The sequence below is a fragment of the Schistocerca nitens genome, chromosome 3 (genome assembly GCF_023898315.1).
Source record: "Schistocerca nitens isolate TAMUIC-IGC-003100 chromosome 3, iqSchNite1.1, whole genome shotgun sequence".
Lineage (NCBI taxonomy): Eukaryota > Metazoa > Arthropoda > Insecta > Orthoptera > Acrididae > Schistocerca > Schistocerca nitens.
Window position 1 is genome coordinate 445,235,124 of NC_064616.1, and position 14,678 is coordinate 445,249,801.

At 38.9% G+C, this 14,678-nt stretch overlaps 1 protein-coding gene across 3 annotated transcripts in view; it reads right to left on the reverse strand.

Annotated features, from left to right (window-relative positions):
- Positions 1–14,678, reverse strand: part of LOC126248374 (transmembrane protein 39A) — a 194,664-nt gene that overhangs the window by 8,584 nt on the left and 171,402 nt on the right. For 2 of the 3 annotated variants that reach the window (XM_049949302.1, XM_049949304.1), the window contains exons 11-12: positions 10,734–10,820; positions 8,877–8,997 (exon numbers count right to left, since the gene is read on the reverse strand). In XM_049949302.1, coding sequence (XP_049805259.1) covers positions 8,877–8,997; positions 10,734–10,820 — 208 coding nt within the window. The remainder of the gene's footprint in view (positions 1–8,876; positions 8,998–10,733; positions 10,821–14,678) is intronic. The other variant, XM_049949303.1, reaches the window with a different exon arrangement.

The following is a 14,678-nucleotide window of genomic DNA, read 5'->3' on the forward strand; positions in this document are numbered from 1 at the left end:
ATACCTGCATGCATCCACAAAAGATAACTTTATGCATCTGGTGGAAGAGTGACAGTGTGGTGTACTACAAAGTGCTTCCCCGAGGGTTAACCATCCCTGCTGACATTTATTGTGAACAACTGAGACATCTTGCAGGCGCAATCTAAGAACAGTGACCAGGAAGACAGCATGAAGTGATGCTACTCCACAATAATGCCTGCTCGACTCACAAAGTGCACTATACAGGAGTTCTGTTGTGACGTCATTTCATACCCACTTTATTCACATGATGTTGCACTCTCAGATTTTCACCTTTTCTGCTCTCTATCAATCAATCTACAAGGAACTTCCTTTCTGAATGAAAATGTGCTCTGAAAATGGCTCAATGAGTTCTCAAAACCATGTGATTTCTATAGTAGTGGAATGGAAAAGTTGCCCCCAGCATTGGCAGACAGTTGTAAATGATGAAGGGCAATACATTATTGATGACCAAAGTCTCTTATGAGAAAATGCACCAACCCAATAGCCAAATTCTGGAATAAAAGTGTACCCTGCATGAGAAACACAGTCAAAATGAGATGACGCTCCACAAAGGAAGTATCAAAATGGGGCAGAAACCAGTAGATGTGACATACATGTACAGACAAATAATTGTAACTTCAGAAAAATGGGATGATTTATTTGAGAGAGAGAGCTTAATAAATTGAGCAGGGCAATAATATGTTCTCTCTTTATTATTAATCCAGCCTCGAAACTTTTTGGACTGGTGAGTTGTGCTACTAGTAACTTACACAGTTCACTCAAAAATTCTGTATGTATAATTATTTTCAGATATGCAAGTATTTCAGCTGTAAAATGTCAGTGTGAAAGAGACTTATTAAATAGTAGTAGCTGCCAACTATAAAATATAGCTCGTACTGCTAACAGGGTGAATTAAGATTCTTTTAATTTGTGTCCTTAATGTCTAATAGTTATAGACTTTTATTATTATTATTACTATTACACACTTTTTTGTCCGAAATTCAGTGGTACATTTTGAGGTCCCTACAAATGGTGCACATGATATTTACCATTAGGGTTGTTCAGAATTTTTATCCTTTTGTGACGCATAACGGAAATTAGTCCCAGTCCAAAAAGTTTCGAGGCTGGATTAATAATAAAGAGAGAACATATTATTGCCCTGCTCAATTATTGAGAGTTGACAAATTTTGTAGTAAGAGTGGGAGGGAAGAGAGGTGGGGGAGTACCATACAACTGGGATGCAAGATGATGACAAAACAAAGGTGAATTATCAGATAAAAGTGGATTCATATTACTTAAGCTTCTGAACCCAAAATTTCAAGATGCTGCTATCAGATTGTAACTGTTGCCTGCCCTGAAAATATTTTGAACTACTATTGTTTATTCAAAACACAATTGAAATAACATTTTGATATGGTAATGGTGGGTCCTAGGTGGAGTACAAGTAGTGGAAGGAGTGAAGGTAATTGCTCACCATAGTTAACTGTAACAAAACCACACAGCTACATTTTCCTGGCTGGCTACATTATCCTAATGCTGCAGCCTGACAGAGGGAGTGGGTGAGAGGAACAAAGGCTGATGGCTGGGAATGAGGGGCTACAAGGGTAAAGGGTAGGAATGTGGCACACAACTGAGACGATACCCCATAGGCCCGCAGCTTGATTAGAATCAACTTGAGATCCCCTCTCGATAGCAGCCATTACTTCGTGCGAATAAAGAGCTAACTGCGTTGCACAAGAACAATGTTTTCTGAAACCATGCTGATTACGAATCAATAGATCGTTCCCTTCGAGGTAATTCATAATGTTTGAATACAGTATATGCTCCAAAATCCTACTGCAAACCGACGTCAATGATATAGATCTGTAGTTCGATGGATTAGTCCTACTACCCTTCTTAAACACTGGTGCGACCTGCACAATTTTCCAATCTGTAGGTACAGATCTATCGGTGAGCGAGCGGTTGTATATGATTGCTAAGTAGGGAGCTACTGTATCAGCGTAATCTGAAAGGAACCTAATCGGTATACAATCTGGACCTAAAGACTTGCCCGTATCAAGCGATTTAAGTTGCTTCGCAACCCCTAATGTATCTACTTCTAAGAAACTCATGCTAGCAGCTGTTTGTATTTCAAATTCTGGAATATTCCATTCGTCTTCCCTGGTGAAGGAATTTCCGAAAACTGCGTTCAATAGCTCCGGTTTAGCGGCACAGTCGTCGGTAACAGTACCATCGGCACTGCACAGAGAAGGTATTGACTGCGTCTTGCCGCTTGTGTACTTTACATACGACCAGAATTTCTTTGGATTTTCTACCAAATTTCGAGACAATGTTTCGTTGTGGAACCTATTAAAGGCATCTCGCATTGAAGTCCGTGCCAAATTTCGCGCGTCGGTAATTTATGAGGTATGAATCTCTCGATTGATGTTGCTACTGTATCTTTGAATTTGAGCCACATCTCGTCTACATTTGCATAGTCGGTTCGGAAGGTATGGAGATTGTCTCTTAGGAAGGCTTCTAGTGACACTTTATCCACTTTTTTAAATAAAATTATTTTACGTTTGTTTCTGGTTGATTTGGAAGAAACGGTATTAGCTACAACGACCATGTGATCACTAATCCCTGTATCTGTCATGATGCTCTCTATTAGCTCTGGATTGTTTGTGGCTAAGAGGTCAAGTGTGTTTTCGTAACCATTTACAATTCGCGTGGGTTCGTGGACTAACTGCTCGAAATAATTTTCGAAGAAAGCATTTAGGACAATCTCGAAAGATGTTTTCTGCCTACCACCAGTTTTGAACAAGTATTTTTGCCAACATATCGAGGGAAGGTTGAAGTCCCCACCAACTATAACTGTATGAGTGGGGTATTTATTTGTTACGAAACTCAAATTTTCTATGAACTGTTCAGCAACTATATCATTGGAGTCAGGGGGTCGGTAGAAGGAGCCAATTATTAACTTAGTTCGGCTGTTAAGTATAACCTCCACCCATACCAATTCGCACAGAGTATCTACTTCGACTTCACTACAAGATAAACCACTGCTGACAGACACAAACACTCCACCACCAATTCTACCACTACTACTTCACAATAATCACCACCTCACATAAACATTTATGTAACCGCTGCAATTCTTAGTATGAGATTTGAAGTAGTGTTTATTTTTGTGATATCTTCCAGTGGAAGTATATCAGATTTATTTCTGAATGGAACACTAATGGTGAAATGTGGTGCAGCTGTCGTGGCATTATTTGCTATAATATAAAACTGCTACTATTATTTAAATTAATCCCTAGCTGTGAACCATTAAATGTATGGATGTTTCTGAGGGCTGTTCTCTTGTGCATTCCAAGTTCTGTTAATTGAAGTTTTACATGTGTTTCTCTCTCAGTCTTACTTGCCTGCAAAATTATACATGAACTGTGCACTGAAATGTTTTCCATGTAGTGGATATTAACTAAAACTATCTCTAACCCCCCTCCCCTACTCTTCCTATGAGGTATAAACTAAGTTTGTCTTTCAGATTTGCAATTTCCATGAAAGCGTATTTTTTAAACAACTGATACTTTCTTTACATCCATAAAACTAAACTAAACTCTGTCCAAATAGACCATGAAGGCCCAACAGTACCAACCAGCTGCTGCGTCATCCTCAGTCCACAGGCGTCACTGGATGCGGATACGGAGGGGCATGTGGTCAGCACAACCACTCTCCCGACCGTATGTCAGTTTACATCTTTACTTCCATGACTGCTTTTAATTATAGCAGTTTCTCACTGTGGAATGTAAAATATAAATGACAAGAAAGTAGTGTCTATCCATTTATACCATGAGATTGAAGTACACAAGTTCACCTTTCTGAAGAGTGACCACTGAATTTGTGCACCCCCCCCCCCTCCCCACCTTTTTAAGGAAATGACAGAAATTTACATGTCTAATAACTGTCCAATGTTAGATAGTCTCAACAAATTAAGCAACATAAACAAATTCTGAATTCTGCTCTCTCCTTGGAAATTTTTGCAGAGATTGTAAGACAGTACTTAGAATTTTGCTGTGACTGGAGACAGGTCCTCCTTTATTTCCAGTCTCCTTTTAATTTTGGCAAGTTTTTTGTGCCTCTGTATCTGTGAGGAGGGGAGTGGGAAGGTCATGGTCACTAAAGAATGATTTTTATGGATGGATTCAGCATGATTCCCATTGCACTTGTGGGGGAGGGGAGGAGAAGGGCAGCCTAATGATTTGTTTTGAGTTCAGTTACTCCCACAGCCATATCCTTAAAAAAGGTTGGAACACTACTACTGCAGAATATGCCAGTCTTATTAGGTACAGATTTTTTAACCCATCCACTGAAAGCACTAAAATATTGCTAGGCATGTTACTCGTCCAGTAATTAAACTTCTGATTACAGCAGTATCTATTTTTTTCTTCTTTTTTAAACATTCCTCAAGGATGAATTTAGACCTGTTGTATTATTACAGATCATGTGCATAATATTAACTTATTGCTCAGTTTATTTAATTCATTATGTTGTGGTTTTTATAAATTCACTAGTCCTATTCATTTAGAAGCTAATTTTGAATTGAATAATATCAGAACTTTTCCCGAAAAGGGTAAAACGTAAGTATTCTTAAGGACACAACTGACTGTTGGAAAGTTAAGCGTCAAACAAAATTAGATGGGAAGGCAAAACAGTTTTGTTTGTGTCTTTTAAAAGTATTTTTTTCCCAAATTTACTGCAAATATAGTTGGTGGTAATGTTTTGTGTCTGAATCTATTATGCTGAGGTTGCTTTGAGAGAAATTTCTGATTTTAATGTTGGGACGACTTGTACACCAATTGTAAATTGAACGGATCTGCTAGTTTACAGCCATTTCTTTGTCAGAACAGCAATGAATCACAACAACAGAATAATTAATATCAGTTCACTTAGTGATGTACATCATAGTGAAATATTCTGTGCTTGGTTAACTCATCTCAGTACACTTCTAGCCTGTACTGTGACTGGACACATCAATCAATAGTCTGCGAGTGTTGGCAAGGTAATTTTTGTGTCAGAATGGCACATTCAAAACTGGGCATAATTGTGGAGGCTCTCTTTAGAGATATTTCACAAGAATTACTTACGCTAACCAATTTTTAGTTGTCACTGTGAAATAAAGATCAGAGACCATGTAAGCACCCTATCATCACTCTATTGGAAGTTATGCACAAATATAGTTGAACACACACATAATCTGATTCACACAACATCTTATTCCAAAGATAAATACTTCACTGTTATAACAAGAGAGGAAGTGTTTGATCTGCAGGAACTTCCCCCACTCTAGCCAACTTCCAAAACCATGTCCTGGTGATCTCACTATTCCATCAGCATACACACTGAGAACCACTATTTGATTTATCTCTTTTCTGTGAAGCTGCCATTGGTCTCCTGACCTTTCACCTGGACTGGGCAACTTAAGTCTGCATATTTCAACTTCATTCCAGACATTGCTTCCCATATAGTCTTTTATCTCAGTATCATCTTCTTTGTGTCACCAAGAATCAGAAATAAGTCCACAATTTTAAATTACAGCTGTGGCAAGTTCTTGCAACACTGTGGATGCAGCAGATACTAGTAAATCACTTTCTAGTTTCTTTTTCATTTGTTGAGCAAAATTATAACTGCTCTCTTAAACATCTGCTTTGTTAGTCACAGATAATGCCTGAGCATTAAAGGCCGCTGCACCATAGTGTACACGACAGTTCTGCACAGGCCAAATGCACACTGGCAGAGTTGGCTAAGTGGCTTGCATGTCATAGGGCTGTCTGGTGGGTAGCCTATACTAGCTGCGCAGTGCCCAGCATAGTCTGTGCCCTATGGGGCAGCATTAAAATACAATTGGAACAGTATGTCTTCCACAGTCCTCCAATTTTCCATCAAATGGAGATGTCACTTACAAAGGAAAGAGAAAAAAAACCATAACAGTTGGCTAAACTTGAAAATTTGAAAAATAAATAAAATAACATTTTCCAGTAAGTTAACTTCATAACATGCTTATTCTGGAGACTACAACATCTTGTAAGCCCAAAGCTGGAGGTTGTGGATGTGTCAGCAGTATATTGTGCATTAAATTGGTATGCAAGTGTGAGACTGGAATCACCTGTTGTATTATTCAGCACAGTGCTGTAATTTAGTGTGTGAGGCCTGCAGTGCCTCACAGAATTTTTTTTTAAGAGAAATCACTGAGTCAAGCAATTTATGGAAAGGCAAAATAACTGTGGTAAAGAATTATTATACTTTCTGTGATGATCAGACATAAGAAGGAACAAGTATAATGTAACACACTTTCAATTTTGTTCCAAGAGAACTTTAATCCCAAAGGGAATGATCCTTAACTACAAGGCCAAGCAGAAGAAATGAATTAAAGTTTGTGCTGCGGCCGGGAATCAAACCTGGGTCTTCTTGCTTGCTAGGCAGAAATGCTAACCATTACACCACACAGCACGATGGTCAACATTGCTGCACAAACTACCCAAACTGAGTGCCCTCCCCAACACAAACTTCAATTCATATCTTCTGCTTATTTTCCCTTATTGTCACTACTGCCAGGGCGCTCTGACATTGGAATAGCACCCCAGCATTGGACGTAATGGGAAAGTCCTGTACCATAGGAGATCTTATAATTAAATGTTTCCCTAAGACATTTAAGTCTCTTCATTACCTACGATAATGATCGAAGCAGAAGAAATGAATTAAAATTTGTGCCTGTGGTACAGGACTTCCCCATTACGTCCAATGCTAGGGTGCTATTCCAATGTCGGAGAGCCCTGGCAATGTAAGGAAAAATAAGCAGAAGATATAAATTGAAGTTTGTGTTGGGGAGGGCATTCAACTTGGGTAGTTCGGTGCAGCAATGTTGTAGTGGTGTAATGGTTAGCATTTCTGCTTAGCAAGCAAGATGACCTGGGTTCAAGTCTCAGCCACAGCACAAATTTCAATTCATTTCCTCTGCTTCAATCATTATCGTAGATAATGAAGAGACTTAAATGTCTCGGGGAAACATTTAATTATAATATCTACAAGGGCAAGTGTCATTTGAAAAATGCAAGCTATGGTAAATATAATACTCTGGTTGTCTCTGTCAAACTCTGAAGTGAATTGTTCAAATTATTCATCAGATATTGGACACACAGTGTTCTGACAAGAGACAATTGATTTCAGTTTTCATGGTCATATTGTTGTCTAAGTCACCAATGACATTTGTTTTTGTGACATTGCCAAAGTAGTGTAAGCAATACCATTGATGTTTGGTGGAAGAAGGAAGATAGTGACATGAAACCATATTCACGAGAGAAATCAAACAATGGAAACTCCACCTAGGAATATCAACAATATAGGAGAAGACAGATTTCTGCTTACCGTATAGAAGACGAAGTTGCAGACAGACGCGATTAAAAGACACTCACAAATAGCTTTCAGTCACAGCCTTCATCAGTAAAGACAAAGACAGACACACACACACCTCCAGCTTCTCAGGCTGGAATGCAACATCGTGTGGGATGCAAGCAGCAATTTGGAGGGGGAAGGGATAGTAGTGTATGGGTGGGGAGAGAGACTAACACTGTCCAGTGGAGTGTGCAGGGACCAGACTGCGAACAGGTGCAGCGTCAGGAGGTTGTGGGGCAATGAGGTGTGTGTGCATGTGTGTTTCATGGTCGAAAGGAATACATGAGTCTTTTCATTGTGCCTGTCTTCAACTTGACATCTTTTCCTACATTATTCATATTGATGACACAGTCGTAAAAAATGTAGCACTAGCTCCAATTGGAAACTGTCAGAAGAAAATTGATCATATCCTTTGTAAAGAACAATTGTGGAATTTGCCTTTGGCAATACGTTCTGATGGGCTATCAAAATAGGTTTTACCGAGTGATTAATAATGGTATATGACATGGCACTAAAATGTGAAAGGCACTTAACGAAGTATGTTGCTCAAGTTGAACATGATTAGCTGAGGCTATTTTTGCTAGTTTGGACTTAGCCATTATTTTTTGTCCTTGTCTAAATGAAAGTGTGCCAACAATTTTGAAGGAAATTTCTCTACATTACTGTGATGGCACTTCAGTCTAAAAAATGAGAGCCATTACATTACTCTTTGAAATCTGAGTATCCCTCAAATGTCCAGATCTATTCACTCCAAATTTATAATATAGCACACAAACTGAAGTTAACACATAGTGGACAGATAAAACAATGAGAAGATAAAAACCACTAATAGTTTGTTGTATTTTTCCATATAACTTACTGAAGAGAGATAAACACTATGGCCTAAAAAAGTCTTCTCACCAAGTGTTGGCAGGAGAACATGAACCATGAACACGAACGCACGCACACACACACACACCACACGTACGTTTGGAAAAGTCACCCTGTACCCTGGGTCAGGAGAGACTTACCAGATGGGGTGAGAAAGAGAGACTGGTATCAGTCTTTCCTTCTCACCCCACCCAATAAGTCTCTCCTAATACTATAGTCTGATTAAAATTAATTGTTAGATGACACTTCACACTTTGAAACTTAAATCTTCCAATCAAAGCCCTCACGATCACATGCAAACTGTCATCCACTGCCAAAGTGCAACAACAAAGCATCAATTCACTATCACTTGCAGTGTTCAAGTTGTGATCTGTTCTTGTGCTCTGCTGGCAACCCATTTATTTGCGGCCTGCCACAGCAGGCAACAGCACATTCTGCTTGGTTTGGCAGTCTGCCGTACATTGTTCATCACAGGTGACAATGCTGTAGTGCCACATAACAAATGTCAAATAACACGTAGCTTTAATCAGAGTGTTGTTGCTTATTGTTTAGTTACTTTTCTGTATACATCTTACATAGAACCTTGCATGTGTCTGGTTTCCTGGTTCCGCTGCATTTGATATTCCATCAGCTCTGTAGATTTCTTTGCAATGTTTCACCAATGCCCCATGATGCCACACTGTTGACTCGGCCCATCTAAAAAACAAATTACCTCAAATCAATAATTTAGGCGCAAGTCAAAAAGTTGGATTTGCAAATACCATATACACCGCATTAAAACATCACACATTTCCATAGGTGTGTGCAGGGGGAGGGAGCAACCAAAATATATGAAATTCTACCAACAGAATGAATGTCAACAAAATACAAGAAGCTGGATGCCCGAAACTTAAGGCAGAAATAAAAGCCAAAAAGTGCATGCTAAATGTGAACTGAAACCGTATTTCATTAACAATGGTTATTAGTCTGTTATTTCTAGAAGCTCTTGTCTCTAAGATGAAAAAAGTATGCATATGAATGCAAAGAGCAGTTGCTGGAAATGGGGAATGAAACACACTACATACAATATTGTTATTCTATTACCACTCAAGAGAAAATGTGGAAATGCATAACTAACATCCCTCTTTAGTCAGTCTTACAATCATTCTGTAGCATATTCTTAATCGACAACAAACCCACATTTGTTCTTTAAAAAATTTATTGGACTTCAGTAATAACCATGAAAGTTACACTCAGGGGGGTTTCCTACATAAACGAAATCCTCATCAACCACAACAGAATGTATATTATTCCACTGACATCAAACAAAATAGCTAGGTCACATTCATTGTCTAAATAAAAATTTGACCACTTAAGGCTATAACTAAATGACACAAGCATTTAACACACTGACTGCCATGAGGCTGCCAGAGGTGACAGCAGAGCCTTAAACCTGACACCAAGGCCTGGCCTGACACTGAAACATCCATCATTATGTGTGCATCAGTCATAAATGACTTTTTTCTGGAAGTTCTATCCTCCTTGGATCCATCACATGCCCCAATAACACAGCAGTCTGACATCAAGCACGAAGGGATATAGGTGTCCTACAGTAATTTTCACACAGTGCACAGCAGTCCAGGTGCATTCAGTTACTGCTACCAGTCCACTGAAGCCCAGCCTGCATCTGTGGAACAGTGCACCATTCAAACAGCCATTTGCCCACAAACATTCACTTGGTGTCACAAGAAGTGCAATTTGTCTGACTATTCGGCATGTTTCCATTGATCAGTGGTCCAGTCTTGATGATCCTGTGGACACTGCTATCTTAGTTGAGGTCAATGTGGCAACACACAGGGGTTGTCTTTTCTGGAGCCCCGTGTTCCAACAATCTGCGCAGTAAGGTGTTCTCTGAAACATCTGTGTGTGCATCTGGATTCTACATTGTTGTCAGATCTCACACAGATCAGTGCTTATCTTGCTTTACTGACTGGGCAAGCCTCTGGCCACATCTTGTAATTAGACATGAATGTCCAGTCCCTTGTCACTTACTTGTGGTATCACTGTCCTTCAACCACTTTCCTTAGGTGTCACAAAAGCTTGTAAGCTGACCAGCTACATCATTTTCGAGACACTTGTCCCCATGCACTGTGCAACAATAATCCCACCCCCCTTTCTTTAAAGTCAGTAATATCAGTGGATTTTCCCAGCTGCAGCTCATATTGTCAATAGAATGAGTTCCCATTAGTCTCTGCTCTACTCACATACTTTCCTTACTGCATCATGTGTACTTTCCTTACTGCATCATGTGCTTGGTGGTTATAATGTTTTGGCACATTAGTGTATCATTTAGTTACACTGAACTTTAACTTATAGTAAACCCATTAATTAAATGTTCTCTCATATATGACTATCATTATTAATTATCATAAAAGTTGGCTAATTTCTCTTACACGTGTGTTGGTACATGAGTAGATCTCCCTTCAATCCTCGACCAGCATCCCAGGTGCAAGGCTGCACGATGCAGAATATCACAGTATCTGGAATAGTAACAGGATACAGCAACTAAACTGGCCACAAATGTCACAAACCAGTATCACAAGAAACTACCATTAGTCCATTGGCTGTTCTCCTATAAAAAGTAAAAGAAATAACCCAGTTTTAATGTTATATTTATGTATTATTTTTACAATAGTGCACAATATTATATTAAGATATGAGGGTTGTGCATTTTTAAATATTGGAAGAAACCAACCATGCTCTTCATTTCTGATGAAAATAAGTATCTTTTACATCTCATCAATTTTTGGTGGATTTTGTACTTAAGCTTTGGGTTTTCTTTATGTATAAGGAGCAGTCAAATGAAAACAAGACAGATGGAAAAAGTAAGTAAATTGTTCATTATTTCAATAGTAATCACCACAACTGTTAATATATTTCTCCCATTGTAAGTCAAGATGGTCAGTGCCTTCATGGAAAAATGTTTGCAGTTGCCTACAGAATCATGATCGCACCCAGGCATGCCCCTCTTCATCCTGAGCAAATTGATGGTCATGAATATATTTCTTCAGGGCTCAAAATAGATAGAAATCACGTGGAGGTACTGAAACAACTGGAGCAACATGTGGGCCCAAGGTGTTGCCAAGGTTGTTTCAGCTAAACTGCAGAAGTTTCACTGGGAAGCCCTTACACATACTCCCCATGCAATTTTCATATTTTTTGTGTCCTGAAGAAAGACATTCATGGCCATCAATTTGCTTCAAATAAAGAGGTGTGGATGGGTACAATTGCATCAAGTCAACCACTTAACCTTTGTGTGACATTTGCATTCAATAGCAAGGTTTAGATCTTGAGTATAGGAGTACTTGTTGCTCTAATTCTAACCAACAGAACTCCAAGGGGGGTGACTACTACTGCATTTTTGCTTGACTAACATCATCAGTTTATTCAGTGAGCATTCTTATGCAATACTGTTGCTGGTGATGAGCTGTGATGCCTTTATCGTACAAACTTATGTTTTAACTTCTTAATTAGTAATTAAGGGCTGAACCCAAGCAGAAAACTTGTTATTAAAAATTCGGCAGTGTAAACACATACTATTTAGCATTTGGCAGCAGAAAAATGGTATTGCGGACTATGAACTCCTTGCCAGAAAGGTGTCCATTAGAGCTCTGCTGGCTTTGTGGGTCTGTATGCAGCTGTGGTACATCAGACAGAGTGGATACACTTCGCATAACTTGGTGGAAGTTGCTGAATATGACCGATGCTCCCTCACCTAATAACTCAGTTGAGTGAACACTTAATGGCCACATGGATATAACACACTTGTTCACAGCCATGCAGATGCTTTGTACTCACACTCATTAGCACAGAGGCTGTGAGTTAGCAGTATGTGCATATGCGCTGAGCTTCCCTTACCTCCCAAAATCGGGCAAAATTTATTTGAATGAGGAATAACAAAAATATTTAGTCATGGCATTATTTATTATCATGAATAAAAACATTAGCCATTTGTGAATAAAAACACTATGAATAACAGATGAATTTGAAATCCAATGACAGTTTCACTGCTCCAGCTCTTTATCATTCATTAAACAAATGTACTTTTCGTTACTTTAGAATAAGTCCTCAGCAAACATCTCATCAGAACATTTGATTTTTGAAGATTTGTCATTGTAACACACTCAAGAAAATATATTCAGCACATGCAAAGGAGATACTGGTGTGTTATATCTCCAGAAATCACTTATTTCAGGATAATGATGTAAGACCTCTCTTCTGCAAAAATTGAGATATCATCAATTCTGCTGTATATTTTGAAAATATATTTCATTGTGATTCCATTTTAGTTTCAGCTCCCGAATCATGTTCAAAATAAATTTTCTGTTTGCGTCATAACATCATTTGAAACTAACAATTCAATTTCTTTGACATGCCTTGGGCTATTACAATTACGTCTGCAGTTTGTTGTAAGACTTCCCTTGGTTACGGACAGCAATACAGGAGAACTATATGTTTATAAATTGTGGGTAAGGCAGTGCTGCAGTAATTACAGTTGGTGTAGAAAGGCGAAAAAAAGTCTCCAAAAAGTCTCTTGACACTTTCTCGGTAACAATGTTGCAGTGTGCTGCAATATTATGATCTCTCTATGTTCTCAAACCCAGTGGGGCTGCAACAGCAGTGTACAGCTAATGCCGTCTCCCTATGAAGTATTTTTTTGTTGCAATGGTTACCCGCTGCAATGCACGTAAAGCTGTGCTCAACCCAAATGTTGCTCTGAACACTGCAGTGCTTCACTCGGCATCATGTGTGTACTTGCCTTCCTCCCACTTCTGAACAGACTTATACAGCCAGTCAGAGGGGGACCTACAGTTCAACATGTACTCCAAAACAATGTTTAACTTTACTTGGCATTTTTCTCATTGTTAAAGATGAAAGAAGTGATAAATAACATAAAAAAATTGTAGGAACAAAAGGGGCCTCCCTCCCTCTCCCTCTCTCTCCCGCCCTCCCTCCCTCTCCCTATAGCTCCTCTTAGTGTTCGATATGGTGACTTCATTGGCTAGCTTCTTTAGCTTTACAAACTGCAAGAATTTTCTTTGATGCTTGTGTGTCCACTGAGCTGCCAAGACACATTTCATACCAACCATTAAAAATTTATTTATCAAATATAAAGCACTGAGCCAAGGAACAAACACTAATTATAGAACAAACACTAATTATAGAAAGCTGTGCTCAACCCAAATGTTGCTCTGAACACTGCAGTGCTTCACTCGGCATCATGTGTGTACTTGCCTTCCTCCCACTTCTGAACAGACTTATACAGCCAGTCAGAGGGGGACCTACAGTTCAACATGTACTCCAAAACAATGTTTAACTTTACTTGGCATTTTTCTCATTGTTAAAGATGAAAGAAGTGATAAATAACATAAAAAAATTGTAGGAACAAAAGGGGCCTCCCTCCCTCTCCCTCTCTCTCCCGCCCTCCCTCCCTCTCCCTATAGCTCCTCTTAGTGTTCGATATGGTGACTTCATTGGCTAGCTTCTTTAGCTTTACAAACTGCAAGAATTTTCTTTGATGCTTGTGTGTCCACTGAGCTGCCAAGACACATTTCATACCAACCATTAAAAATTTATTTATCAAATATAAAGCACTGAGCCAAGGAACAAACACTAATTATAGAATCCTGTACAAGAAGTAAACAAAGAAAATGTGGTGGCATGCTACATTATTCGAAGTAACAAATAATTATTTGTATTCACAGTGAGTAGTAGTCGCTTTACTGGTGAATATTTTATTATTGAATGGATTTGGCAGAATGTATACTACTCGGATAATTATCCAGACAGAAATTCATTCCAATAATGCCCATCTTTGCTTACCACTACATAGTCCTATTAGATAAATTGCCCAATTGAGTCACCAAAGTCTACAATGTAGCTGGAGTGCTCATGAGATTTTCTACTTGCAATGTGGTCTAGACAGAGACAGAGAGAGAAATCAAAACAACAATAGATTCACCACACTGAGTGTGGTGCGGAATTTCTATGCAGCTCTCACATTGGCACTGAGTGATGTTAATATACTGGGTGGTTATAATTAAACTTTCTCTATTTAACATGTTATAAGACAGAAATTAATTACCGGACAAGTACTAAATGAGGTAGCATTAATGTCCAGAGTATGGGGTGCATGATTTCCATGTGTCACAGCACCAATGTCCAGTTCCATCTATGGCCACCAGGAGCCATGATCAGTCATCGTGATTCATACTCTCTCACACCTGACCAGTCACAGTGCACTTGTTGACATGTCAACATGAGATTGGACAGAAGGAGCAGGGCTTTATTAGCAAAACTCCATCATCAAAACAACAGTAATGCTGCAGCTACACTTC